At 46.2% G+C, this 27,367-nt stretch overlaps 2 protein-coding genes across 2 annotated transcripts in view; one reads left to right on the top strand and one right to left on the bottom strand.

The window, feature by feature from the left end:
- The first annotated feature begins 1,769 nt into the window (after window positions 1–1,769).
- Window positions 1,770–7,957, top strand: LOC138629794 (nocturnin-like). Its single transcript, XM_069713730.1, has 4 exons — window positions 1,770–2,265; window positions 5,861–5,912; window positions 5,963–5,993; window positions 6,582–7,957. The coding sequence occupies exons 1-4, from the start codon at window positions 2,082–2,084 to the stop codon at window positions 7,509–7,511; spliced, it is 1,197 nt and encodes a 398-aa protein (XP_069569831.1). The 5' UTR covers window positions 1,770–2,081; the 3' UTR covers window positions 7,512–7,957.
- A 315-nt stretch (window positions 7,958–8,272) lies between these two features.
- The window catches only part of LOC138629786 (ETS-related transcription factor Elf-2-like), a 23,884-nt gene continuing 4,789 nt past the window's right edge, over window positions 8,273–27,367 (bottom strand). Inside the window, exons 5-9 of the mRNA XM_069713721.1 lie at window positions 15,633–15,749; window positions 15,255–15,338; window positions 9,949–10,141; window positions 9,517–9,771; window positions 8,273–9,350 (exon numbers count right to left, since the gene is read on the bottom strand). Coding sequence (XP_069569822.1) covers window positions 8,804–9,350; window positions 9,517–9,771; window positions 9,949–10,141; window positions 15,255–15,338; window positions 15,633–15,749 — 1,196 coding nt within the window. The 3' untranslated portion in view covers window positions 8,273–8,803. The remainder of the gene's footprint in view (window positions 9,351–9,516; window positions 9,772–9,948; window positions 10,142–15,254; window positions 15,339–15,632; window positions 15,750–27,367) is intronic.

A 27,367-nucleotide genomic window follows, 5' to 3' on the forward strand; every position in this document is an offset into this window, starting at 1 on the left:
CACACAGTCACACACACACAGTACACACACACATATTAGACACACACACACACATATTAGAGTCACACACACATATTAGAGTCACACACACTTATTAGAGTCACACACACACACACACACACACATATTAGAGTCACACACATATTAGAGTCACACACACATATTAGAGTCACACACACACACTAGAGACAAACACACATATTAGAGTCACACACACATATTAGAGTCACATATATTAGAGTCACACACATATTAGAGTCACACACACATATTAGAGTCACACACATATTAGAGTCACACACATATTAGAGTCACACACACACACATATTAGACACACACACATATTAGAGTCACACACATATTAGAGTCACACACACAGTCACACATTAGAGACACACACACATACACACACACACATTAGAGTCACACATATTAGAGTCACACACATATTAGAGTCACACACATATTAGACACACACACATATTAGAGTCACACACACACTAGAGTCACACACACACACATATTAGAGTCACACACACACACATATTAGACACACACATATTAGAGTCACACACACACACACACATATTAGAGTCACACACACATTAGAGTCACACACACACACACACATTACACACACACACACACACATATTAGAGTCACACACACACACACATATTAGACACACACACACACTAGAGTCACACACACACTCAAACACATATATTAGAGTCACACACACACTAGAGTCACACACACACACATATTAGAGTCACACACAACACTAGAGTCACACACACATATTAGAGTCACACACTTATTAGAGTCACACACATATTAGAGTCACACACATATTAGAGTCACACACATATTAGAGTCACACACATATTAGAGTCACACACTTATTAGAGTTATTAGAGTCACACACATATTAGAGTCACACACATATTAGAGTCACACTTATTAGAGTCACACACATATTAGAGTCACACACTTATTAGAGTCACACACATATTAGAGTCACACACATATTAGAGTCACACACATATTAGAGTCACACACATATTAGAGTCACACACATATTAGAGTCACACTTATAAAGTGGGTCAAAGATGTTTTTATACACTCCAGGCTTGTTTCATCTTTAAACTGAATGATACGGTGGCTCTGAGGGTCAAATGCAAAAACATTCGGAGAACATAAAAAACAAACATTTCAGAAAACACAAAATATCGGAAAACACAAAAACATTTCACACAACACACAAACAATGTTTTCATGTTCGGAGAAATATTTTGTGTTCTGAGAAGTGTTTTTGCGTTTGACCATCAGGGCCACCGTAGAATTCAGTGGATGGTAGAAAGTAAAGAAAATAAAGAAGTTCCTCTGCTTTTATTTGATCTCTGACATGAAGATAAATTACATCTCCAGCGGACCGCTTCAGATAAAACCTGTGTAACAGAGGAACCGCTCTTTAATCCGGCTCTCCGACCCGGTCCCGGTCGGAGAGCCGGATTCACAGAACCGGTTCCGGAGCCGGTGATGTAACCTGAGACGAGCTCTGCGTGAGCAGTGTAACAAACGGGCGTGCTGCTGACGTACGCTGACGTCACTGCTGTCCAATAAGCGCACTGAACACCGATTGGCTTGTCCATGGAAGGGTCACGCCCTCTTCTCGCCTCTTCGGAACAAACGTCAGTGCGGACCGAACCACCGGTGACAGGAGGGGGAGACGTGTGTGAAGCAGCTCTGAATCCAGACTTTTATCGGTCTGTGAGGATTATAAAACATTCAGATACACTCTGATCGAAGTGAACTCGCTTCTTCTCGAGTGAAGTCGACTCCAGTCCTGTTGTGCTGCCCGCTACAAACCGCAGCGGACCGGTCCATTATCGCTCGCCCCTCAGCCGCCGGTGTTCCGGGACTCGCTGGAAACATGATGTAACTTTTACCGGCTTTCTGTTACCGTCAATAGCATAGGTGGAAACCGGTGTCCGCGTGCCGGGGAACATTCCCGGGCTGTCACAGGAGCATAGGGCTCGGTTTGGCTTCGTCTCTGTTGGACTCAGCTCGGTACGGAATGAATCCCGCGCGTCGCTGCTCGGTTTTATTCAGCCAGCTATGTGTGTCCTCGCGGGGGGGACAAGTGGCCACGAGACCGTTTTCACCGGCAGCAGTGTCAGCCCCGGCGGGAGCCCGGTACTGTCACCCCGGTGTCGGAGGAGGAGCGGGTCCCCAGCTGAGGCCCAGCAGAGCGGCAGCAGGTAGGCTCCACTTTAATCTGAGCTCACACCAAAGTCCATTGAGAAAAGTGAACTTTTAAGCGCTCTGTCATCACGACGCTGAAGTTCGATTCCGATTCGGTCCTGAAGAGGGAAGTTAAGGGGACTTACTGACAGCTGAGACACTCATTGTCCGTTTTTTTGGACCTGTTAATGATGTTAAAGCTTCTTAGACACTTTAGAGGAAGCAGGAACTCTCTCAGAAACACATTTTCTATTTTAGGAAACCTTTTTTCTATTTGTAAAAATCAAAACAAGCTACATTTCACTGCTTTTTTCACCTCTAGACCACAATAGAATAAAATTAATGGAGTCAAATGACCCTTTTTTTTCGTTTTCACAAATAGAATATAGGTTTCACAAATCACCAACATAATCTTTAGTCTCCCTGTGATAATCTAGTACCGTAGTTTTGGACCTGGACAGGGTCTAATGTGGCTTAGATATAAAACACAAACTGGATTTAAAACATAGACTGGATATACAACTACAGACTGGATATACAACTACAGACTGGATATAAAACTACAGACTGGATATACAACTACAGACTGGATATAAAACATAGACTGGATAGAAAACTACAGACTGGATAGAAAACTACAGACTGGATATACAACTACAGACTGGATATAAAACATAGACTGGATATAAAACACAGACTGGATATACAACTACAGACTGGATATACAACTACAGACTGGATATACAACTACAGACTGGATAGAAAACACAGACTGGATATAAAACATAGACTGGATATAAAACAGACTGGATATAAAACATAGACTGGATAGAAAACTACAGACTGGATATAAAATTACAGACTGGATAGAAAACTACAGACTGGATATAAAACATAGACTGGATAGAAAACACAGACTGGATATAAAACTACAGACTAGATATAAAGCTACAGACTGGATAGAAAACTACAGACTGGATATAAAACTACAGACTAGATATAAAACATAGACTGGATAGAAAACAGACTGGATATAAAACATAGACTGGATATAAAACAATAGACTGGATATACAGCTACAGACTGGATATAAAACATAGACTGGATAGAAAACTACAGACTGGATAGAAAACTACAGACTGGATATACAACTACAGACTGGATATAAAACTACAGACTGGATATACAACTACAGACTGTATAGAAAACATAGACTGGATAGAAAACACAGACTGGATATAAAACGTAGACTGGATAGAAAACACAGACTGGATAGAAAACTACAGACTAGATATAAAGCTACAGACTGGACATAAAACTACAGAGTGGATAGAAAACTACAGACTGGATAGAAAACATAGACTGGATAGAAAACACAGACTGGATAGAAAACTACAGACTGGATATAAAACAACAGACTGGATATAAAACTACAGACTGGATAGAAAACTACAGACTGGATAGAAAATACAGACTGGATATAAAACTACAGACTGCATATACAACTACAGACTGGATATACAACTACAGACTGGATATAAAACAGACTGGATATAAAACATTGACTGGATACAAAACTATAGACTGGATATAAAACTACAGACTGGATATAAAACTACAGACTGGATATACAACTACAGACTGGATATAAAACATAGACTGGATAGAAAACACAGACTGGATATACAACTACAGACTGGATATACAACTACAGACTGGATATACAACTACAGACTGGATAGAAAACTACAGACTGGATAGAAAACTACAGACTGGATAGAAAACTACAGACTGGATAGAAAACACAGACTGGATAGAAAACACAGACTGGATATACAACTACAGACTGGATATAAAACTAAAGACTAGATATAAAGCTACAGACTGGATATAAAACTACAGACTAGATATAAAACATAGACTGGATAGAAAACATAGACTGGATAGAAAAAAAAAGACTGGATAGAAAACACAGACTGGGTATAAAACTACAGACTGGATATAAAACTACAGACTGGATATAAAACACAGACTGGATATAAAAATAGACTGGATATAAAACATAGACTGGATATAAAACACAGACTGGATATAAAACTACAGAGTAGATATAAAACTACAGAGTAGATATAAAACAGAGACTGGATAGAAAACAACAGACTGGATATAAAACAACAGACTGGATATAAAACATAGACCGGATATAAAACATAGACCGGATATAAAACTACAGACTGGATATAAAACTATAGACTGGATATAAAACTACAGACTGGATATGAAACTACAGACTGGATATGACACTACAGACTGGATATAAAACTACAGACTGGATATAAAACATAGACTGGATATAAAACATAGACTGGATATAAAACTACAGACTGGATATAAAACAGACTTGATATAAAACACAGACTGGATATAAAACTACAGACTGGATATAAAACACAGACTGGATATAAAACACAGACTGGATATAAAACTACAGACTGGATATAAAACTACAGACTGGATATAAAACTACAGTCTGGATATAAAAGTACAGACTGGATATAAAACATAGACTGGATATAAAACACAGACTGGATATAAAACTACAGACTGGATATAAAACTACAGACTGGATATAAAACAACAGACCGGATATAAAACATAGACCGGATATAAAACATAGACCGGATATAAAACTACAGACTGGATATAAAACTATAGACTGGATATAAAACTACAGACTGGATATAAAACTACAGACTGGATATGAAACTACAGACTGGATATGAAACTACAGACTGGATATAAAACATAGACTGGATATAAAACTACAGACTGGATATAAAACACAGACTGGATATAAAACACAGACTGGATATAAAACTACAGACTGGATATAAAACACAGACTGGATATAAAACTACAGACTGGATATAAAACACAGACTGGCTGTAAAACACAGACTGGCTATAAACTACAGACTGGCTATAAACTACAGACTGGATATAAAACACAGACTGGATATAAAACAGAGACTGGATAGAAAACACAGACTGGATAGAAAACACAGACTGGATATAAAACTACAGACTGGATATAAAACAGAGACTGGATATAAAACATAGACTGGATATAAAACTACAGACCGGATAGAAAACACAGACTGGGTATAAAACTACAGACTGGATATAAAACTACAGACTGGATATGAAGCACAGACTGGATAGAAAACTACAGACTGGATATAAAACTACAGACTGGATATAAAACATAGACTGGACATAAAACTACAGACTGGACATAAAACTACAGACTGGATATAAAACTACAGACTGGATATAAAACTACAGACTGGACATAAAACTACAGACTGGACATAAAACTACAGACTGGATATAAAACATAGACTGGACATAAAACAGACTGCTGGTTGATGACATCACTGATTGTTAATCAACCAGGAAGAAGACAGACAGACAGACACGCTGCTCTGTGTGTGCTGGAGAGAGAGGGAGAACATTCCTCACTGAGTCTCCTCCTTCATCCTGCTGCCACGGCAACCACAGCGATGATCAATGTCTCATGAGAGTCACGCTGTCCTTCCAAACCCACATCCAGCTGAGCGCCTGACCCACTCAGTCCGGAGACCAACCGTGTGCGTGTGTCAACGGTCCGGCGTCTCATGCTGAAGCTTTTGGTGTCCACTTGTCTCTGATGCAGTGTCCTGGTGGACGGACCGGTCTCTGTCCAGGTGACGTCGTCAGGTGATCAGCTGTTGTTTGTTTTTGACATGCAGGATGGTGACAGCTATGAAGCCTACCGACGTTGATGGACTGTCGTCAAACATGTTTGTTTTTCTCTCAGCCCTCTCGAGGTCATTGTGTCACGGGGAGAGGGATGAAGGCATCGATGCTCCGGACCGGCCCGCCCGTCCCCCAGACCTGAATCCAATCCAGCACATCCGGGACATCGCGTCTCGTTCCGTCCGCCGACGCCACGTCCACCGCAGACTGTCCGGGAGTGGACCGATGCTTTGATCCGGGTCTGGGAGGAGATCCCTCAGGAGAACATCCGTGGTCTCATCAGGAGCATGCCCAGGCGTTGTAGGGAGTGATACAGGCACGTGGAGGACACACACACTACTGAGACTCATTTGGACATGTCTTCAGGAATCTCCACAGAAGTTGGATCAGCCTGTGATCTGATTTCTCCACTTTTATTTGGAGTATGATTCTGAATCCAGACCTCCATGGATAATGATTCTGATTTCCATTGATCATTCTGATGTTATCTTGTTCTCAACACATTCCACTATGTGATGAATAAACATTTGAACTAGAATATCTCATTCATTGAGATCGAGGAGGTGTTGTTCAAGTGTTCCCTTTATTTTTTGGAGCAGTGTAGATCTGCTGGTCCGGTTCTGATCCTGAACTCTGTCGTTGCAGCTCTCGGTGAGGGGAAGGACGGCTTCATCCGCTGTCCGCTGGACGCCCTCAACTGGCATGAGAGGAAGTACCTGATCCTGGAGGAGATCCTGACGTACCGCCCAGACATCCTGTGTCTGCAGGAAGTGGACCACTACTATGACACCTTCCAGCCCATAATGGCCGGCCTGGGTTACCACGGCAGCTTCCTGGCCAAGCCCTGGTCTCCCTGTCTGGATGTGGAGCGGAACAACGGCCCCGACGGCTGCGCTCTGTTCTACCGCCGCTCCCGCTTCTCGCTGCGGGCCACGGCTCACCTGCGTCTGTCGGCCGTGATGCTGCCCACCAACCAGGTGGCCATCGTCCAGACGCTGACCTGCCGGGCGACGGGCCGGCCGCTCTGCGTGGGCGTCACCCATCTGAAAGCTCGCAGCGGCTGGGAGAGGCTGCGCGGCGCGCAGGGCGCCGACCTGCTGCGCAGCCTGCGCAGCATCACGGCCCGCGGCGCCGTCCCGTTGGTCGTGTGCGGGGACTTTAACGCGGAGCCCTCGGAGGACGTTTACCAACGCTTCAGCTCCTCCCCGCTCCGCCTCAACTCCGCCTACAAGCTGCTGAGCCGCGACGGACAGACGGAGCCGGCCTACACCACTTGGAAGATCCGCCCGTCCGGAGAGAGCCGCGGCACGCTGGACTACATCTGGTACAGTGCCGACGCTCTGAGCGTCCACAGCCTACTGGACATCCCCACCGAGGACCAGATCGGACCGGACCGCCTCCCCTCGTACCACTACCCCTCCGACCACCTGTCGCTGCTCTGTGACGTCGGCTTCAGGGAGGACTGAGCGCGTCGGAGACTTCTAGATCCACGTGGAGTTCGTACGTTAATGAAAGGACCGGAACCGAGACCCGATCCGGGAGCGGCGGGTCCGACCGCAGAGAGGAGCAACACAGAAATATTGAGGAGAAAGGACGGCGGACCTCCTGTCCTCTGGTCTCATGTCCATGATGGTCTGCTTGTTCCAGAATGACGAGACACATAAACTGTCAAAGAAGGAAATGAGACGCGAGGTGTCACTCGGACTGAACTCCTGAAACCATCGTGGGTTCTTCCTGATGAAGACTGTCCTCTCCTCGGTGCTCCTGTGGTGATTTTAAATTGTTGCTCTTTCAGATTTTTGACAGTGCTAATCAGGATGGTGTTGTTGCTATGACTACGCTGAATATGAGAAATGTTAATATATATATTATATACATATATAAATAATATTAAAGTTTATTTTTGCTCTGATTGTTGTCCTGTTTGATTTCACAGCCGTTGGTTTCAGAACCACCGGAGATCCAAAGTTCTTCTAAAGATGTAAAGAGAGAATAAAAGCTGATTAAAAGCTGGTTAACGTAGAACATGAAGCATTCTGAGGGAAGTGATGTCATCAGCTGGAGACACTCGGACCGGTTTCCTGTCCCTGTTCGCTGCCTGAGGGAGCTGGTCAGTGATGCGGCACAGCGCCCCACTGTGGGCGCCCTGCTCCAGTCCCCCTGCATTCCTCCAACATGAGAAGGTCACTGGAGGTTCAGACGGCTGAAGGAAACAACTTCAGACAGGTTTCATTCACATTTGTCTTTTTTTATAATACATATTTCAGTAAAATCTACTTCAATACACAGATAGTACAAGAAAAAATAGTATATTATATTTCGAATGTGGAGCACACCGTTTAGTTGTTTTAGCTGGACGCAGTCGTCGCTCCCTGTTCAGGAAGAGTAAAAAAGAGGCGCAGCTGGGAGGACATGTGACAGGGACAAACAGGAAGTCAAACTACATGTGAACGGACGCAAACCTGCCGAGTATCAAAAACTGCTTTTTACATCTGGTCTCGTCAGGCTGGATTACAAAAGACTTCATTTACAATCTAAGGCTGCGCACGTCCACGTGTGTGTGTGTGTGTGTGTGTGTGTGTGTGTGTGTGTGTGTGTGTGTGTGTGTGTGTGTGTATTTACAACAGTCCCTTTGATCCCTTCGTCCAGTGAGCATCACCGTGACAGTCTGAGCCAATCAGGAAGCAGTTCTGATCTGAGGCGCGAGAAGGTGGGAGGAGTCCACAGTCACTTCATGTACACCCCCTCCCCCCCCTGCTCAGGACGACGGCGCTTCTACCGACGCTGCTGGCAGGCTGGAAGGGGGCGGGGCCTCTGCTTGTGCTGCTTCAGGCTGGCGGCTGGAGGACACGGGGGGCCGGGTGGCGGTTTTGGGGGGGGCGCAGTGAGGCTGGCTCACCTGGACCGAGAGCTGCGGCAGCGGCTGGGCCACCGCCGCCGGTCTGGCCAAGATGAGCTGCGGCGCCGAGCGGCCGGCCGCCGGCTGCGGGGCGGGGGCGGCGGCCTGCGCGAGGGGCGTGGCCAGCGGTTTGGCCTGGATGAGCTGCGTGAGCTGACCCGACGGGTTGGCCTGCATCAGTGTGGCCAGCTGGTTGGCCGGGATGGTGATGATGGTGATCTTCTCCCCAGACTTGGAGCCGGCCGGCAGCACGGCGGGCAGCGCCTGGATCACCAGCTTGGGGGCGGAGCCGGCCGAGGCGTTGGCCACCGTCACCGGGACCCCGGCGCTGGTGGTCAGGATGGAGGAGTTTAACGTCACCTGACCCAGGGAGTTGGTCATGACCAATGGCATGGCTCGGATGGACCTGCAGGACAAACACACGACATGATGTCACAGATCAGCCAGCTGTGTCCCGTGACCTCTGACCCCCAGACTGTCATCAGTCTGTCCCAAGGATCAAAAGGAATACCGTTAGCATTAAAGAGATACCGTTAGCATTAAAGGACCAGATGAGGACCGGCTGCTCTGACCTGGTGGTGGCGCTGCTGGGGATGACGGTGACGTAGGTCTGCTGAGGCTGCGTGGCGGCCGGGGAGGTGGCGGCCAGGCTGGCGGTGCCCTGCTGGTGAGCCAGGTGCAGGCCGGACACCACGCCCTCCCCCTCCTCACATTCCTCCCCCTCTTCCTCGTCCTCAATCACACGGATGTTCTTGGGCATGTCCTTAAACTGGTAGGCCAGACGCTGACCCTCCACTTTGGCAAGGATACCACGCTGGTAGTAATACCTGCACACACACACACAATCAACATCAGAGGCCTGCTGGTACACTGAGGTCCATTTCAGAAACGTTGTCCTTGATTAATAACATGTCTGAGTTCAGACTTTAAAACGTTGTATATTCGTATGATAACAGTTTGAACTTCATATGGTGAACAGCTGTGGCCCGCGAGGACCGGCTGACCTCAGGGCTCGGCCCATGGTCTCGTAGTTCATGTCGGGCTTGTTCTTGTGCTTCCCCCACAGCTTGGACACAGCCTTGGAGTCCACCAGCTTAAAGATGCCCTTCTCTCGCTGCATCCACTTGATGTATCGGGGACACGTGTTCTTATCCTGCAGCAGCTCCAGCAGGAACTCCCACAGATAGGTAGTGTTACCTGGAGGACAAACAACAGCATGAAAGAGACACACACGAAGACACACACAACAGAAGTAAAGCTTTGATGAGAATCATTCAGATGATCTGAGAATCTGTTGGTGCATTTTAATACATAAAAAAGGAAGCTGATGGATCATTCTGTTCATACAGAACTACTGAGGCAGGTCAGAAGCAATCAGAACCATCAGTGATGTCATCATCCATCAATGATGTCATCATCCATCAGTGATGTCATCATCAGCCAGCGGTGGATCTGACCGATCTGATCGGAAACCTGACGATACTACGTCCCGCCCACCGATAGCTGTAACCTGACTGCACCACAGGCCTGTCAATCAAACAGACACGCCCCCAAAACCAGGTCTTCTTGAATCTTCTTTTCTAATGAATGAGGGATTATTTTCAGATGGACCTCCAGAAAACTAAGAAGAAGGAGTTTTATAACAACACCGAGATAACTGATGGGACACATTTCATTCACTTTGGATTTGATGAGAGAAGTTGAATGGGAGTCTATTGGAGCCGACCTCTAGTGGCACTCGCTGGTATTGCAGCTGAAGACACTTCTGGATCAGAACCATTTTACAGACCTGAAACTACGAACACTTTTATGAACAGTCTGTGTTCAAACTTAGACTACCCATCCACCCAAACCTACATCAAGGGTTTTCAGTCAACAGCTATGACTTTCTTCTCTTCTTCTACTTTAAAGGAAAGTAGTGGTCAAAGAAAGAAAACGTGTCTCACTGAAGAAGAATATTAACTGATGTTTCATCCGGCCTGCAGCTTGTATTTTATACAAGATATAACTCTTCTATCCAGTCTGTTTTATATCCAGTCTGTAGTTTTATATCCAGTCTGTAGTTTTATATCCAGTCTGTGTTTTATATCCAGTCTGTGGTTTTATATCCAGTCTATGTTTTGTATCCAGTCTATGTTTTATATCCAGTCTGTGGTTTTATATCCAGTCTATGTTTTGTATCCAGTCTGTAGTTTTATATCCAGTCTGTAGTTTTATATCCAGTCTATGTTTTATATCCAGTCTGTGTTTTATATCCAGTCTGTGGTTTTATATCCAGTCTATGTTTTGTATCCAGTCTGTGTTTTATATCCAGTCTATGTTTTATATCCAGTCTATGTTTTATATCCAGTCTGTAGTTTTATATCCAGTCTATGTTTTATATCCAGTCTGTAGTTTTATATCCAGTCTATGTTTTGTATCCAGTCTGTAGTTTTATATCCAGTCTGTAGTTTTATATCCAGTCTGTAGTTTTATATCCCGTCTGTAGTTTTATATCCAGTCTGTAGTTTTATATCCAGTCTGTGGTTTTATATCCAGTCTGTGGTTTTATATCCAGTCTATGTTTTATATCCAGTCTGTAGTTTTATATCCAGTCTATGTTTTATATCCAGTCTGTAGTTTTATATCCAGTCTGTAGTTTTATATCCAGTCTGTTTTATATCCCGTCTGTAGTTTTATATCCAGTCTGTAGTTTTATATCCAGTCTGTGTTTTATATCCAGTCTGTGGTTTTATATCCAGTCTATGTTTTGTATCCAGTCTGTAGTTTTATATCCAGTCTGTAGTTTTATATCCAGTCTATGTTTTATATCCAGTCTGTGGTTTTATATCCAGTCTATGTTTTGTATCCAGTCTGTGTTTTATATCCAGTCTGTGTTTTATATCCAGTCTGTAGTTTTATATCCAGTCTGTTTTATATCCAGTCTGTTTTATATCCAGTCTATGTTTTATATCCAGTCTGTAGTTTTATATCCAGTCTGTAGTTTTATATCCAGTCTATGTTTTATATCCAGTCTGTAGTTTTATATCCAGTCTATGTTTTATATCCAGTCTATGTTTTATATCCAGTCTGTAGTTTTATATCCAGTCTGTGTTTTATATCCAGTCTATGTTTTGTATCCAGTCTGTGTTTTATATCCAGTCTGTGTTTTATATCCAGTCTGTAGTTTTATATCCAGTCTGTGTTTTATATCCAGTCTGTAGTTTTATATCCAGTCTGTAGTTTTATATCCAGTCTGTGTTTTATATCCAGTCTGTAGTTTTATATCCAGTCTATGTTTTATATCCAGTCTGTAGTTTTATATCCAGTCTGTAGTTTTATATCCAGTCTATGTTTTATATCCAGTCTGTGTTTTATATCCAGTCTGTAGTTTTATATCCAGTCTGTGTTTTATATCCAGTCTGTAGTTTTATATCCAGTCTGTGTTTTATATCCAGTCTGTTTTATATCCAGTCTGTAGTTTTATATCCAGTCTGTAGTTTTATATCCAGTCTGTAGTTTTATATCCAGTCTGTGTTTTATATCCAGTCTGTGTTTTATATCCAGTCTGTAGTTTTATATCCAGTCTATGTTTTATATCCAGTCTGTGTTTTATATCCAGTCTGTAGTTTTATATCCAGTCTGTGTTTTATATCCAGTCTATGTTTTGTATCCAGTCTATGTTTTATATCCAGTCTGTAGTTTTATATCCAGTCTGTAGTTTTATATCCAGTCTATGTTTTATATCCAGTCTGTGTTTTATATCCAGTCTGTGGTTTTATATCCAGTCTATGTTTTGTATCCAGTCTGTGTTTTATATCCAGTCTGTAGTTTTATATCCAGTCTGTAGTTTTATATCCAGTCTATGTTTTATATCCAGTCTATGTTTTATATCCAGTCTATGTTTTATATCCAGTCTGTAGTTTTATATCCAGTCTGTAGTTTTATATCCAGTCTATGTTTTATATCCAGTCTATGTTTTATATCCAGTCTGTAGTTTTATATCCAGTCTGTGTTTTATATCCAGTCTGTGTTTTATATCCAGTCTGTGTTTTATATCCAGTCTGTAGTTTTATATCCAGTCTGTAGTTTTATATCCAGTCTATGTTTTATATCCAGTCTGTGTTTTATATCCAGTCTGTAGTTTTATATCCAGTCTGTAGTTTTATATCCAGTCTGTGTTTTATATCCAGTCTGTGTTTTATATCCAGTCTGTGTTTTATATCCAGTCTGTAGTTTTATATCCAGTCTGTAGTTTTATATCCAGTCTATGTTTTATATCCAGTCTATGTTTTATATCCAGTCTGTGTTTTATATCCAGTCTGTAGTTTTATATCCAGTCTGTAGTTTTATATCCAGTCTGTAGTTTTATATCCAGTCTATGTTTTATATCCAGTCTATGTTTTGTATCCAGTCTGTGTTTTATATCCAGTCTGTTTTTTTATATCCAGTCTATGTTTTATATCCAGTATGTAGTTTTATATCCAGTATGTAGTTTTATATCCAGTCTGTAGTTTTATATCCAGTTTTATATCCAGTCTGTAGTTTTATATCCGGTCTGTAGTTTTATATCCGGTCTGTGTTTTATATCCAGTCTATGTTTTATATCCAGTCTGTGTTTTATATCCAGTCTGTAGTTTTATATCCAGTCTGTGTTTTACATCCAGTCGGTAGTTTTATATCCAGTCTGTGTTTTATATCCAGTCTGTATTTGTTTTATAGCCAGTCTGTATTTTATATCCAGTCTGTAGTTTTATATCCAGTCTGTATTTTATATCCAGTCTGTAGTTTTATATCCAGTCTGTGTTTTATATCCAGTCTATGTTTTATATCCAGTCTGTATTTTATATACAGTCTGTATTTGTTTTATATCCAGTCTATGTTTTATATCCAGTTTGTATTTTATATCCAGTCTGTATTTGTTTTATATCCAGTCTATGTTTTATATCCAGTCTGTGTTTTATATCAGTCTGTTGTTTTATATCCAGTCTATGTTTTATATCCAGTCTATGTTTTATATCCAGTCTGTTTTATATCCAGTCTGTAGTTTTATATCCAGTATGTAGTTTTATATCCAGTCTGTGTTTTATATCCAGTCTGTAGTTTTATATCCAGTCTGTAGTTTTATATCCAGTCTGTAGTTTTATATCCAGTCTGTGTTTTATATCCAGTCTATGTTTTATATTCAGACTGTATTTTATATCCAGTCTGTATTTGTTTTATATCCAGTCTGTATTTTATATCCAGTCTGTATTTGTTTTATATCCAGTCTATGTTTTATATCCAGTCTGTGTTTTATATCAGTCTGTTGTTTTATATCCAGTCTATGTTTTATATCCAGTCTGTAGTTTTATATCCAGTATGTAGTTTTATATCCGGTCTGTAGTTTTATATCCGGTCTGTAGTTTTATATCCGGTCTGTAGTTTTATATCCAGTCTGTGTTTTATATCCAGTCTGTAGTTTTATATCCGGTCTGTAGTTTTATATCCAGTCTGTGTTTTATATCCAGTCTATGTTTTATATCCAGTCTATGTTTTATATCCAGTCTGTATTTTATATCCAGTCTATGTTTCACATCCGGTCTGTATTTTATATCCAGTCTGTAGTTTTATATCAAGTCTGTGTTTTATATCCCGTCTGTATTTGTTTTATAGCCAGTCTGTATTTTATATCCAGTCTGTAGTTTTATATCCAGTCTGTATTTTATATCCAGTCTGTTTTATATCCAGTCTATGTTTTATATCCAGTCTGTGTTCTATATCCAGTCTGTATTTGTTTTATAGCCAGTCTGTATTTTATATCCAGTCTGTAGTTTTATATCCAGTCTGTGTTTTATATCCAGTCTATGTTTTATATCCAGTCTGTATTTTATATCCAGTCTGTATTTGTTTTATATCCAGTCTATGTTTTATATCCAGTCTGTAGTTTTATATCCAGTCTGTGTTTTATATCCCGTCTGTATTTGTTTTATAGCCAGTCTGTATTTTATATCCAGTCTGTAGTTTTATATCCAGTCTGTATTTTATATCCAGTCTGTTTTATATCCAGTCTATGTTTTATATCCAGTCTGTGTTTTATATCCAGTCTGTATTTGTTTTATAGCCGGTCTGTATTTTATATCCAGTCTGTAGGTTTATATCCAGTCTGTGTTTTATATCCAGTCTATGTTTTATATCCAGTCTGTATTTTATATCCAGTCTGTATTTGTTTTATATCCAGTCTATGTTTTATATCCAGTCTGTATTTTATATCCAGTCTGTATTTGTTTTATATCCAGTCTATGTTTTATATCTGTGGTTCTGACTGACTGCACACAGCCGGGTTATAAACCTTTTCCCTCCCTCGGTCTCTTCTTGATCCCCAGGTCGAAAGAACCGTTGGAAGCAGGCTGGTGAGTCTTCGGCTTACGTCCACCTGCACAGAGACACATAGAGACACATAGAGACACACAGGGACACAGAGTCAGGGTGGTTGTGAAAGGTGAGTTTCCATGATATTGTGACACGCTGTCGGAGAGTTGAGGTCATCTTCCAACTCCGTGGACATTCTGGTGGTCAGCTGGTCGTGTGCTGCTCCACGTCTCCCACATGATGAAGAGGCCAGTGTTTGTTACGGTATCAGTCGGACCACAGAGCCAGTCCGACACCTCCAATGGAGCCTGGTTGGAGCGTGGACTGATCTGAGAGCAGTGGGGTGGCTGATACTGACCTCCTCTCTTCTTCTTGGCAGCAGGTTCACATTCAGGAGGGATGGGGAAGGACTCCTCTTCTATGGCTCCACACTCTGTAGACACCTCCACCACCGTCTCCATCATCACGTCCTCTGCTGAGGGAACAACATCCAGTATGAACCTACAGCGCAGTGCATTGTGGTACATGTAGGCACTGCCAGCACGGCTCCACTAACACAAATACTCAGCTGTCAGATGACAGCAGCACTGTGGAATTTAAAGCTCTAACTGAGGACATCTCCCATCAGCTCAGAGACGTCCACATGGAAAGAAACATTGAATATTCAGAGAGTCCTTATAATCTACAAAATCAATTCGTACATAATATTATTTCCAATTTTTACCGGCACCTGGTTGTAAGGTGTGTGCCTCATTAAAAAGCATTACTCCTGCTGTGTGTTTACAGGTGTTTCTGCCCTGTGTTTACCTGCCCTGAGTGTTTAAGAACCCTGTGTTTACCTGCCCTGTGTTTACCTGCCCTGTGTGTTTACCTGCCCTATGTTTACCTGCCCTGTGTTTACCTGCCGTGTGTTTACCTGCCCTGTGTTTACCTGCTGTGTGTTTACCTGCCCTGTGTGTTTACATGCCCTGTGTGTTTACCTGCCCTGTGTTTACCTGCCCTGTGTGTTTACCTGCCCTGTGTGTTTACATGCCCTGTGTGTTTACCTGCCCTGTGTGTTTACCTGCCCTGTGTGTTTACCTGCCCTGTGTGTTTACCTGCCCTGTGTGTTTACCTGCCCTGTGTGTTTACCTGCCCTGTGTGTTTACCTGCCCTGTGTGTTTACCTGCCCTGTGTGTTTACCTGCCCTGTGTGTTTACCTGCCCTGTGTGTTTACCTGCCCTGTGTGTTTACCTGCCTGTGTGTTTACCTGCCCTGTGTGTTTACCTGCCCTGTGTGTTTACCTGCCCTGTGTTTACCTGCCCTGTGTGTTTACATGCCCTGTGTGTTTACATGCCCTGTGTGTTTACCTGCCCTGTGTTTACCTGCCCTGTGTGTATACATGCCCTGTGTGTATACATGCCCTGTGTTTACCTGCCCTGTGTGTTTACCTGCCCTGTGTTTACCTGCCCTGTGTGTTTACCTGCCCTGTGTTTACCTGCCCTGTGTGTTTACATGCCCTGTGTTTACCTGCCCTGTGTTTACCTGCCCTGTGTGTTTACCTGCCCTGTGTGTTTACCTGTCCTGTGTGTTTACATGGCCTGTGTTTACCTGCCCTGTGTGTTTACCTGCCCTGTGTTTACCTGCCCTGTGTGTTTACATGCCCTATGTGTTTACATGCCCTGTGTTTACCTGCCCTGTGTGTTTACCTGCCCTGTGTTTACCTGCCCTGTGTTTACCTGCCCTGTGTGTTTACATGCCCTGTGTGTTTACCTGCCCTGTGTGTTTACCTGCCCTGTGTGTTTACCTGCCCTGTGTGTTTACCTGCCCTGTGTGTTTACCTGCCCTGTGTGTTTACATGCCCTGTGTTTACCTGCCCTGTGTGTTTACCTGCCCTGTGTGTTTACCTGCCCTGTGTGTTTACCTGCCCTGTGTGTTTACATGCCCTGTGTGTTTACCTGCCCTGTGTGTTTACCTGCCCTGTGTGTTTACCTGTGTTGTGTGTTTACCTGCCCTGTGTGTTTACCTGTGTGTTTACCTGCCCTGTGTGTTTACCTGCCTGTGTGTTTACCTGCCCTGTGTGTTTACCTGCCCTGTGTGTTTACCTGCCCTGTGTGTTTACCTGCCCTGTGTGTTTACCTGCCCCTGTGTGTTTACCTGCCCTGTGTGTTTACCTGCCCTGTGTTTACCTGCCCTGTGTGTTTACCTGCCCTGTGTGTTTACCTGCCCTGTGTGTTTACCTGCCCTGTGTGTTTACCTGCCCTGTGTGTTTACCTGCCCTGTGTGTTTACCTGCCCTGTGTGTTTACCTGCCCTGTGTGTTTACCTGCCCTGTGTGTTTACCTGCCCTGTGTGTTTACCTGCCCTGTGTGTATACATGTGTGTTTACCTGCCCTGTGTGTTTACCTGCCCTGTGTTTACCTGCCCTGTGTGTTTACCTGCCCTGTGTGTTTACCTGCCCTGTGTGTTTACATGCCCTGTGTTTACCTGCCCTGTGTTTACCTGCCCTGTGTGTTTACATGCCCTGTGTGTTTACATGCCCTGTGTGTTTACATGGCCTGTGTGTTTACCTGCCCTGTGTGTTTACCTGCCCTGTGTGTTTACCTGCCCTGTGTGTTTACATGCCCTGTGTGTTTATATGCCCTGTGTTTACCTGCCCTGTGTGTTTACCTGCCCTGTGTGTTTACCTGCCCTGTGTTTACCTGTGTGTTTACATGCCCTGTGTGTTTACATGCCCTGTGTTTACCTGCCCTGTGTGTTTACCTGCCTTGTGTGTTTACATGCCCTGTGTGTTTACCTGCCCTGTGTGTTTACCTGCCCTGTGTTTACCTGCCCTGTGTTTACCTGCCCTGCGTGTTTACCTGCCCTGCGTGTTTACCTGCCCTGTGTGTTTACCTGCCCTGTGTTTACCTGCCCTGTGTGTTTACATGCCCTGTGTTTACCTGCCCTGTGTTTACCTGCTCTGTGTGTTTACCTGCTCTGTGTGTTTACCTGCCCTGTGTTTACCTGCCCTGTGTTTACCTGCCCTGTGTGTTTACCTGCCCTGTGTGTTTACCTGCCCTGTGTGTTTACCTGCCCTGTGTGTTTACCTGCCCTGTGTGTTTACCTGCCCTGTGTTTACCTGCCCTGCGTGTTTACCTGCCCTGCGTGTTTACCTGCCCTGCGTGTTTACCTGCCCTGCGTGTTTACCTGCCCTGTGTGTTTACCTGCCCTGTGTGTTTACATGCCCTGTGTTTACCTGCCCTGTGTTTACCTGCCCTGTGTGTTTACCTGCCCTGTGTTTACCTGCCCTGTGTTTACATGCCATGTGTGTTTACCTGCCATGTGTGTTTACCTGCCCTGTGTTTACCTGCCCTGTGTGTTTACATGCCCTGTGTTTACCTGCCCTGTGTTTACCTGCCCTGCGTGTTTACCTGCCCTGCGTGTTTACCTGCCCTGTGTGTTTACCTGCCCTATGTGTTTACATGCCCTAGTGTTTACCTGCCCTGTGTTTACCTGCCCTGTGTGTTTACCTGCCCTGTGTTTACCTGCCCTGTGTTTACATGCCATGTGTGTTTACATGCCCTGTGTGTTTACCTGCCCTGTGTTTACCTGCCCTGTGTGTTTACCTGCCCTGTGTGTTTACCTGCCCTGTGTGTTTACCTGCCCTGTGTTTACCTGCCCCGTGTGTTTACCTGCCCTGTGTGTTTACCTGCCCTGTGTTTACCTGCCCTGTGTGTTTACCTGCCCTGTGTGTTTACATGCCCTGTGTTTACCTGCCCTGTGTGTTTACCTGCCCTGTGTGTTTACCTGCACTGTGTGTTTACCTGCCCTGTGTTTACCTGCCCTGTGTTTACCTGCCCTGTGTGTTTACATGCCCTGTGTGTTTACCTGCCATGTGTGTTTACCTGCCCTGTGTGTTTACATGCCCTGTGTGTTTACATGCCCTGTGTTTACCTGCCCTGTGTGTTTACCTGCCCTGTGTGTTTACCTGCCCCGTGTGTTTACCTGCCCCGTGTGTTTACCTGCCCCGTGTGTTTACCTGCCCCGTGTGTTTACATGCCCCGTGTGTTTACCTGCCCTGTGTTTACATGCCCCGTGTGTTTACCTGGCCCGTGTGTTTACCTGGCCCGTGTGTTTACCTGGCCCGTGTGTTTACCTGGCCCGTGTGTTTACCTGCCCTGTGTGTTTTCCTGCCCTGTGTGTTTACCTGCCCTGTGTTTACATGCCCTGTGTTTACATGCCCTGTGTGTTTACCTGCCCTGTGTGTTTACCTGCCCTGTGTGTTTACATGCCCTGTGTGTTTACATGCCCTGTGTGTTTACATGCTCTGTGTGTTTACCTGCCCTGTGTGTTTACCTGCCCTGTGTTTACCTGCCCTGTGTGTATACATGCCCTGTGTTTACCTGCCCTGTGTGTTTACCTGCCCTGTGTTTACCTGCCCTGTGTGTTTACCTGCCCTGTGTTTACCTGCCCTGTGTTTACATGCCCTGTGTTTACCTGCCCTGTGTTTACCTACCCTGTGTGTTTACCTGCCCTGCGTGTTTACCTGTCCTGTGTGTTTACATGCCCTGTGTTTACCTGCCCTGTGTGTTTACCTGCCCTGTGTTTACCTGCCCTGTGTGTTTACATGCCCTATGTGTTTACATGCCCTATGTGTTTACATGCCCTGTGTGTTTACCTGCCCTGTGTTTACCTGCCATGTGTGTTTACCTGCCATGTGTGTTTACCTGCCCTGTGTGTTTACCTGCCCTGTGTTTACCTGCCCTGTGTGTTTACATGCCCTGTGTGTTTACATGCCCTGTGTTTACCTGCCCTGTGTTTACCTGCCCTGTGTGTTTACCTGCCCTGTGTTTACCTGCCCTGTGTGTTTACCTGCCCCGTGTGTTTACCTGCCCCGTGTGTTTACCTGCCCTGTGTTTACATGCCCCGTGTGTTTACCTGCCCCGTGTGTTTACCTGCCCCGTGTGTTTACCTGCCCCGTGTGTTTACCTGGCCCGTGTGTTTACCTGGCCCGTGTGTTTACCTGCCCTGTGTGTTTTCCTGCCCTGTGTGTTTACCTGCCCTGTGTGTTTACCTGCCCTGTGTGTTTACCTGCCCTGTGTGTTTACATGCCCTGTGTGTTTACATGCCCTGTGTGTTTACCTGCCCTGTGTTTACCTGCCCTGTGTTTACCTGCCCTGTGTGTATACATGCCCTGTGTTTACCTGCCCTGTGTGTTTACCTGCCCTGTGTTTACCTGCCCTGTGTGTTTACCTGCCCTGTGTTTACCTGCCCTGTGTGTTTACATGCCCTGTGTTTACCTGCCCTGTGTTTACCTGCCCTGCGTGTTTACCTGTCCTGTGTGTTTACATGGCCTGTGTTTACCTGCCCTGTGTGTTTACCTGCCCTGTGTTTACCTGCCCTGTGTGTTTACATGCCCTATGTGTTTATATGCCCTGTGTTTACCTGCCCTGTGTGTTTACCTGCCCTGTGTTTACCTGCCCTGTGTTTACCTGCCCTGTGTTTACATGCCCTGTGTGTTTACATGCCCTGTGTTTACCTGCCCTGTGTGTTTACCTGCCTTGTGTGTTTACATGCCCTGTGTGTTTACATGCCCTGTGTGTTTACCTGCCCTGTGTTTACCTGCCCTGTGTTTACCTGCTCTGCGTGTTTACCTGCTCTGCGTGTTTACCTGCCCTGCGTGTTTACCTGCCCTGTGTTTACCTGCCCTGTGTGTTTACATGCCCTGTGTTTACCTGCCCTGTGTTTACCTGCTCTGTGTGTTTACCTGCTCTGTGTGTTTACCTGCCCTGTGTTTACCTGCCCTGTGTTTACCTGCCCTGTGTGTTTGCATGCCCTGTGTGTTTACCTGTCCTGTGTGTTTACCTGCCCTGTGTGTTTACCTGCCCTGTGTGTTTACCTGCCCTGTGTTTACCTGCCCTGCGTGTTTACCTGCCCTGCGTGTTTACCTGCCCTGCGTGTTTACCTGCCCTGCGTGTTTACCTGCCCTGTGTGTTTACCTGCCCTGTGTGTTTACTGTGTGCCCTGTGTGTTTACCTGCCCTGTGTGTTTACCTGCCCTGTGTGTTTACCTGCCCTGTGTTTACCTGCCATGTGTGTTTACCTGCCATGTGTGTTTACATGCCCTGTGTTTACATGCCCTGTGTTTACCTGCCCTGTGTGTTTACCTGCCCTGTGTTTACCTGCCCTGTGTTTACCTGCCCTGTGTGTTTACCTGCCCTGTGTGTTTACCTGCCCTGTGTTTACCTGCCCTGTGTTTACCTGCCCTGTGTGTTTACATGCCCTGTGTGTTTACCTGCCCTGTGTGTTTACCTGCCCTGTGTGTTTACCTGCCCTGTGTGTTTACCTGCCCTGTGTGTTTACCTGGCCTGTGTGTTTACCTGCCCTGTGTGTTTACCTGCCCTGTGTGTTTACCTGCCCTGTGTGTTTACCTGCCCTGTGTGTTTACCTGCCCTGCGTGTTTACCTGCCCTGCGTGTTTACCTGCCCTGCGTGTTTACCTGCCCTGTGTGTTTACCTGCCCTGTGTGTTTACCTGCCCTGTGTGTTTACCTGCCCTGTGTTTACCTGCCCTGTGTGTTTACCTGCCCTGTGTGTTTACCTGCCCTGTGTTTACCTGCCCTGTGTGTTTACATGCCCTGTGTGTTTACATGCCCTGTGTGTTTACATGCCCTGTGTGTTTACCTGCCCTGTGTGTTTACCTGCCCTGTGTGTTTACCTGCCCTGTGTGTTTACCTGTGTGTTTACCTGCCCTGTGTGTTTACATGCCCTGTGTGTTTACCTGCCCTGTGTGTTTACCTGCCCTGTGTGTTTACCTGCCCTGTGTGTTTACATGCCCTGTGTTTACCTGCCCTGTGTGTTTACCTGCCCTGTGTGTTTACCTGCCCTGTGTTTACCTGCCCTGTGTGTTTACCTGCCCTGTGTGTTTACCTGCCCTGTGTGTTTACCTGCCTGTGTGTTTACCTGCCCTGTGTGTTTACCTGCCCTGTGTGTTTACCTGCCCTGTGTGTTTACCTGCCCTGTGTGTTTACCTGCCCTGTGTGTTTACCTGCCCTGTGTGTTTACCTGTGTGTTTACCTGCATGTGTGTGTTTACCTGCCCTGTGTGTTTACCTGCCCTGTGTGTTTACCTGCCCTGTGTGTTTACCTGCCCTGTGTGTTTACATGCCCTGTGTGTTTACCTGCCCTGTGTGTTTACCTGCCCTGTGTTTACCTGCCCTGTGTTTACCTGCTGCCCTGTGTGTGTTTACCTGCCCTGTGTTTACCTGCCCTGTGTGTTTACCTGCCCTGTGCCTGCCCTGTGTGTTTACCTGCCCTGTGTTTACCTGCCCTGTGTGTTTACCTGCCCTGTGTGTTTACCTGCCCTGTGTGTTTACCTGCCCTGTGTGTTTACCTGCCCTGTGTTTACCTGCCCCGTGTGTTTACCTGCCCTGTGTGTTTACATGCCCTGTGTGTTTACCTGCCCTGTGTGTTTACCTGCCCTGTGTTTACCTGCCCTGTGTGTTTACCTGCCCTGTGTGTTTACCTGCCCTGTGTGTTTACCTGCCCTGTGTGTTTACCTGCCCTGTGTTTACCTGCCCTGTGTGTTTACCTGCCCTGTGTGTTTACCTGCCCTGTGTGTTTACCTGCCCTGTGTGTTTACCTGCCCTGTGTGTTTACCTGCCCTGTGTGTTTACATGCCCTGTGTGTTTACCTGCCCTGTGTTTACCTGCCCTGTGTGTTTACCTGCCCTGTGTTTACCTGCCTGTGTGTTTACCTGCCCTGTGTGTTTACCTGCCCTGTGTGTTTACCTGCCCTGTGTGTTTACCTGCCCTGTGTTTACCTGCCCTGTGTGTTTACCTGCCCTGTGTGTTTACCTGCCCTGTGTGTTTACCTGCCCTGTGTGTTTACCTGCCCTGTGTGTTTACCTGCCCTGTGTGTTTACCTGCCCTGTGTTTACCTGCCTGTGTGTTTACCTGCCCTGTGTGTTTACCTGCCCTGTGTGTTTACCTGCCCTGTGTTTACCTGCCCTGTGTGTTTACCTGCCCTGTGTGTTTACCTGCCCTGTGTGTTTACCTGCCCTGTGTGTTTACCTGCCCTGTGTGTTTACCTGCCCTGTGTGTTTACCTGCCCTGTGTGTTTACCTGCCCTGTGTTTACCTGCCCTGTGTTTACCTGCCCTGTGTGTTTACATGCCCTGTGTGTTTACCTGCCCTGTGTTTACCTGCCCTGTGTGTTTACCTGCCCTGTGTGTTTACCTGCCCTGTGTGTTTACCTGTGTTTACCTGCCCTGTGTGTTTACCTGCCCTGTGTGTTTACCTGCCCTGTGTGTTTACCTGCCCTGTGTGTTTACCTGCCCTGTGTGTTTACCTGCCCTGTGTGTTTACCTGCCATGTGTGTTTACCTGCCCCGTGTGTTTACCTGCCCTGTGTGTTTACCTGTGTGTTTACCTGCCCTGTGTTTACCTGCCCTGTGTGTTTACCTGCCCTGTGTGTTTACCTGCCCTGTGTGTTTACCTGCCCTGTGTGTTTACCTGGCCCCTGTGTGTTTACCTGCCCTGTGTGTTTACCTGCCCTGTGTGTTTACATGCCCTGTGTGTTTACCTGCCCTGTGTGTTTACCTGCCCTGTGTGTTTACCTGCCCTGTGTGTTTACATGCCCTGTGTGTTTACATGCCCTGTGTGTTTACCTGCCCTGTGTGTTTACCTGCCCTGTGTGTTTACCTGTGTGTTTACCTGCCTGTGTGTTTACCTGCCCTGTGTGTTTACCTGCCCTGTGTGTTTACCTGCCCTGTGTGTTTACCTGCCCTGTGTGTTTACCTGCCCTGTGTGTTTACCTGCCCTGTGTTTACCTGCCCTGTGTGTTTACCTGTGTGTTTACCTGCCCTGTGTGTTTACCTGCCCTGTGTGTTTACATGCCCTGTGTGTTTACCTGCCCTGTGTGTTTGTGTGCCCTGTGTGTTTACCTGCCCTGTGTGTTTACCTGTGTGTTTACCTGTGTGTTTACCTGCCCTGTGTGTTTACCTGCCCTGTGTGTTTACCTGCCCTGTGTGTTTACCTGCCCTGTGTTTACCTGCCCTGTGTGTTTACCTGCCCTGTGTGTTTACCTGCCCTGTGTTTACCTGCCCTGTGTGTTTACATGCCCTGTGTGTTTACCTGCCCTGTGTGTTTACCTGCCCTGTGTGTTTACATGCCCTGTGTTTACCTGCCCTGTGTGTTTACCTGCCCTGTGTGTTTACCTGCCCTGTGTGTTTACCTGCCCTGTGTGTTTACCTGCCCTGTGTTTACCTGCCCTGTGTTTACCTGCCCTGTGTGTTTACCTGCCCTGTGTGTTTACCTGCCCTGTGTTTACCTGCCCTGTGTGTTTACCTGCCCTGTGTGTTTACCTGCCCTGTGTGTTTACCTGCCCTGTGTGTTTACCTGCCCTGTGTGTTTACCTGCCCTGTGTTTACCTGCCCTGTGTGTTTACCTGCCTGTGTTTACCTGCCCTGTGTGTTTACCTGCCCTGTGTGTTTACCTGCCCTGTGTGTTTACCTGCCCTGTGTGTTTACCTGCCCTGTTTACCTGCCCTGTGTGTTTACCTGCCCTGTGTGTTTACCTGCCCTGTGTGTTTACATGCCCTGTGTGTTTACCTGCCCTGTGTGTTTACCTGCCCTGTGTGTTTACCTGCCCTGTGTGTTTACCTGCCCTGTGTTTACCTGCCCTGTGTGTTTACCTGCCCTGTGTGTTTACCTGCCCTGTGTGTTTACCTGCCCTGTGTGTTTACCTGCCCTGTGTGTTTACCTGCCCTGTGTGTTTACCTGCCCTGTGTGTTTACCTGCCCTGTGTGTTTACCTGCCCTGTGTTTACCTGCCCTGTGTGTTTACCCCTGTGTGTTTACCTGCCCTGTGTGTTTACCTGCCCTGTGTGTTTACCTGCCCTGTGTGTTTACCTGCCCTGTGTGTTTACATGCCCTGTGTTTACCTGCCCTGTGTGTTTACCTGCCCTGTGTGTTTACCTGTGTGTGTTTACCTGCCCTGTGTTTACCTGCCCTGTGTGTTTACCTGCCCTGTGTGTTTACCTGCCCTGTGTGTTTACCTGCCCTGTGTGTTTACCTGCCCTGTGTTTACCTGCCCTGTGTGTTTACCTGCCCTGTGTGTTTACCTGCCCTGTGTGTTTACCTGCCCTGTGTGTTTATCTGCCCTGTGTGTTTACATGCCCTGTGTGTTTTCATGCCCTGTGTGTTTACCTGCCCTGTGTTTACCTGCCCTGTGTGTTTACCTGCCCTGTGTGTTTACCTGCCCTGTGTTTACCTGCCCTGTGTGTTTACCTGCCCTGTGTGTTTACCTGCCCTGTGTTTACCTGCCCTGTGTGTTTACCTGCCCTGTGTGTTTACCTGCCCTGTGTGTTTACATGCCCTGTGTTTACCTGCCCTGTGTTTACCTGCCCTGTGTGTTTACCTGCCCTGTGTGTTTACCTGCCCTGTGTGTTTACCTGCCCTGTGTGTTTACATGCCCTGTGTTTACCTGCCCTGTGTGTTTACCTGCCCTGTGTGTGTTTACCTGCCCTGTGTGTTTACCTGTGTGTTTACCTGCCCCCTGCCCTGTGTGTTTACCTGCCCTGTGTGTTTACCTGCCCTGCCCTGTGTTTACCTGCCCTGTGTTTACCTGCCCTGCGTGTTTACCTGTGTGCCCTGTGTGTTTACATGCCCTGTGTGTTTACCTGCCCTGTGTGTTTACATGCCCTGTGTTTACCTGCCCTGTGTGTTTATGCCCTGTTTACCTGCCCTGTGTGTTTACCTGCCCTGTGTTTACCTGCCCTGTGTGTTTACCTGTGTGTGTTTACATGCCCTGTGTGTTTACCTGCCCTGAGTGTTTACCTGCCCTGTGTTTACCTGCCCTGTGTTTGTGTTTACGTGTTTACCTGCCCTGTGTGTTACCTGCCCTGTGTGTTTACATGCCCTGTGTTTACCTGCCCTGTGTTTACCCGCTCTTTGTGTTTACCTGCCCTGCGTGTTTACCTGCCCTGTGTTTACCTGCCCTGTGTGTTTACCTGTCCTGTGTGTTTACCTGCCCTGTGTGTTTACCTGCCCTGTGTTTACCTGCCCTGCGTGTTTACCTGCCCTGCGTGTTTACCTGCCCTGCGTGTTTACCTGCCCTGCGTGTTTACCTGCCCTGCGTGTTTACCTGCCCTGCGTGTTTACCTGCCCTGTGTGTTTACATGCCCTGTGTTTACCTGCCCTGTGTGTTTACCTGCCCTGTGTGTTTACCTGCCCTGTGTTTACCTGCCCTGTGTTTACATGCCATGTGTGTTTACCTGCCATGTGTGTTTACCTGCCCTGTGTTTACCTGCCCTGTGTGTTTACATGCCCTGTGTTTACCTGCCCTGTGTTTACCTGCCCTGCGTGTTTACCTGCCCTGCGTGTTTACCTGCCCTGTGTGTTTACCTGCCCTATGTGTTTACATGCCCTGTGTTTACCTGCCCTGTGTGTTTACCTGCCCTGTGTTTACCTGCCCTGTGTGTTTACATGCCCTATGTGTTTACATGCCCTGTGTTTACCTGCCCTGTGTTTACCTGCCCTGTGTGTTTACCTGCCCTGTGTGTTTACATGCCCTGTGTTTACCTGTCCTGTGTGTTTACATGCCCTGTGTTTACATGCCCTGTGTGTTTACCTGCCCTGTGTGTTTACATGCCCTGTGTTTACCTGCCCTGTGTTTACCTGCCCTGTGTGTTTACCTGTCCTGCGTGTTTACCTGCCCTGCGTGTTTACCTGCCCTGTGTTTACCTGCCCTGTGTGTTTACATGCCCTGTGTTTACATGCCCTGTTTTTACCTGCCCTGTGTGTTTACATGCCCTGTGTGTTTACATGCCCTGTGTTTACCTGCCCTGTGTGTTTAACTGCCCTGTGTTTACCTGCCCTGTGTGTTTACATGCCTTGTGTGTTTACATGCCCTGTGTGTTTACCTGCCCTGTGTTTACCTGCCCTGTGTTTACCCGCTCTTCGTGTTTACCTGCCCTGCGTGTTTACCTGCCCTGTGTTTACCTGCCCTGTGTGTTTACATGCCCTGTGTTTACCTGCCCTGTGTTTACCCGCTCTTCGTGTTTACCTGCCCTGCGTGTTTACCTGCCCTGTGTTTACCTGCCCTGTGTGTTTACATGCCCTGTGTTTACCTGCCCTGTGT

The sequence above is a fragment of the Brachyistius frenatus genome, unplaced genomic scaffold, assembly GCF_029030835.1.
Source record: "Brachyistius frenatus isolate BFR_SWC_R1_liver_20210118 unplaced genomic scaffold, ASM2903083v1 Contig_121, whole genome shotgun sequence".
Classification (NCBI taxonomy): domain Eukaryota; kingdom Metazoa; phylum Chordata; class Actinopteri; family Embiotocidae; genus Brachyistius; species Brachyistius frenatus.

Bases quoted from the DNA above. Each gene is read 5' to 3' on its own strand.
- LOC138629794 (XM_069713730.1), top strand. From the start codon at position 2,082: ATGAATCCCGCGCGTCGCTGCTCGGTTTTATTCAGCCAGCTATGTGTG. The intron at 5,913-5,962 runs GTCCGGCGTCTC...TCTCTGATGCAG, and splicing joins ACCGTGTGCGTGTGTCAACG to TGTCCTGGTGGACGGACCGG. The intron at 5,994-6,581 runs GTGACGTCGTCA...CATTTGAACTAG, and splicing joins ACGGACCGGTCTCTGTCCAG to AATATCTCATTCATTGAGAT.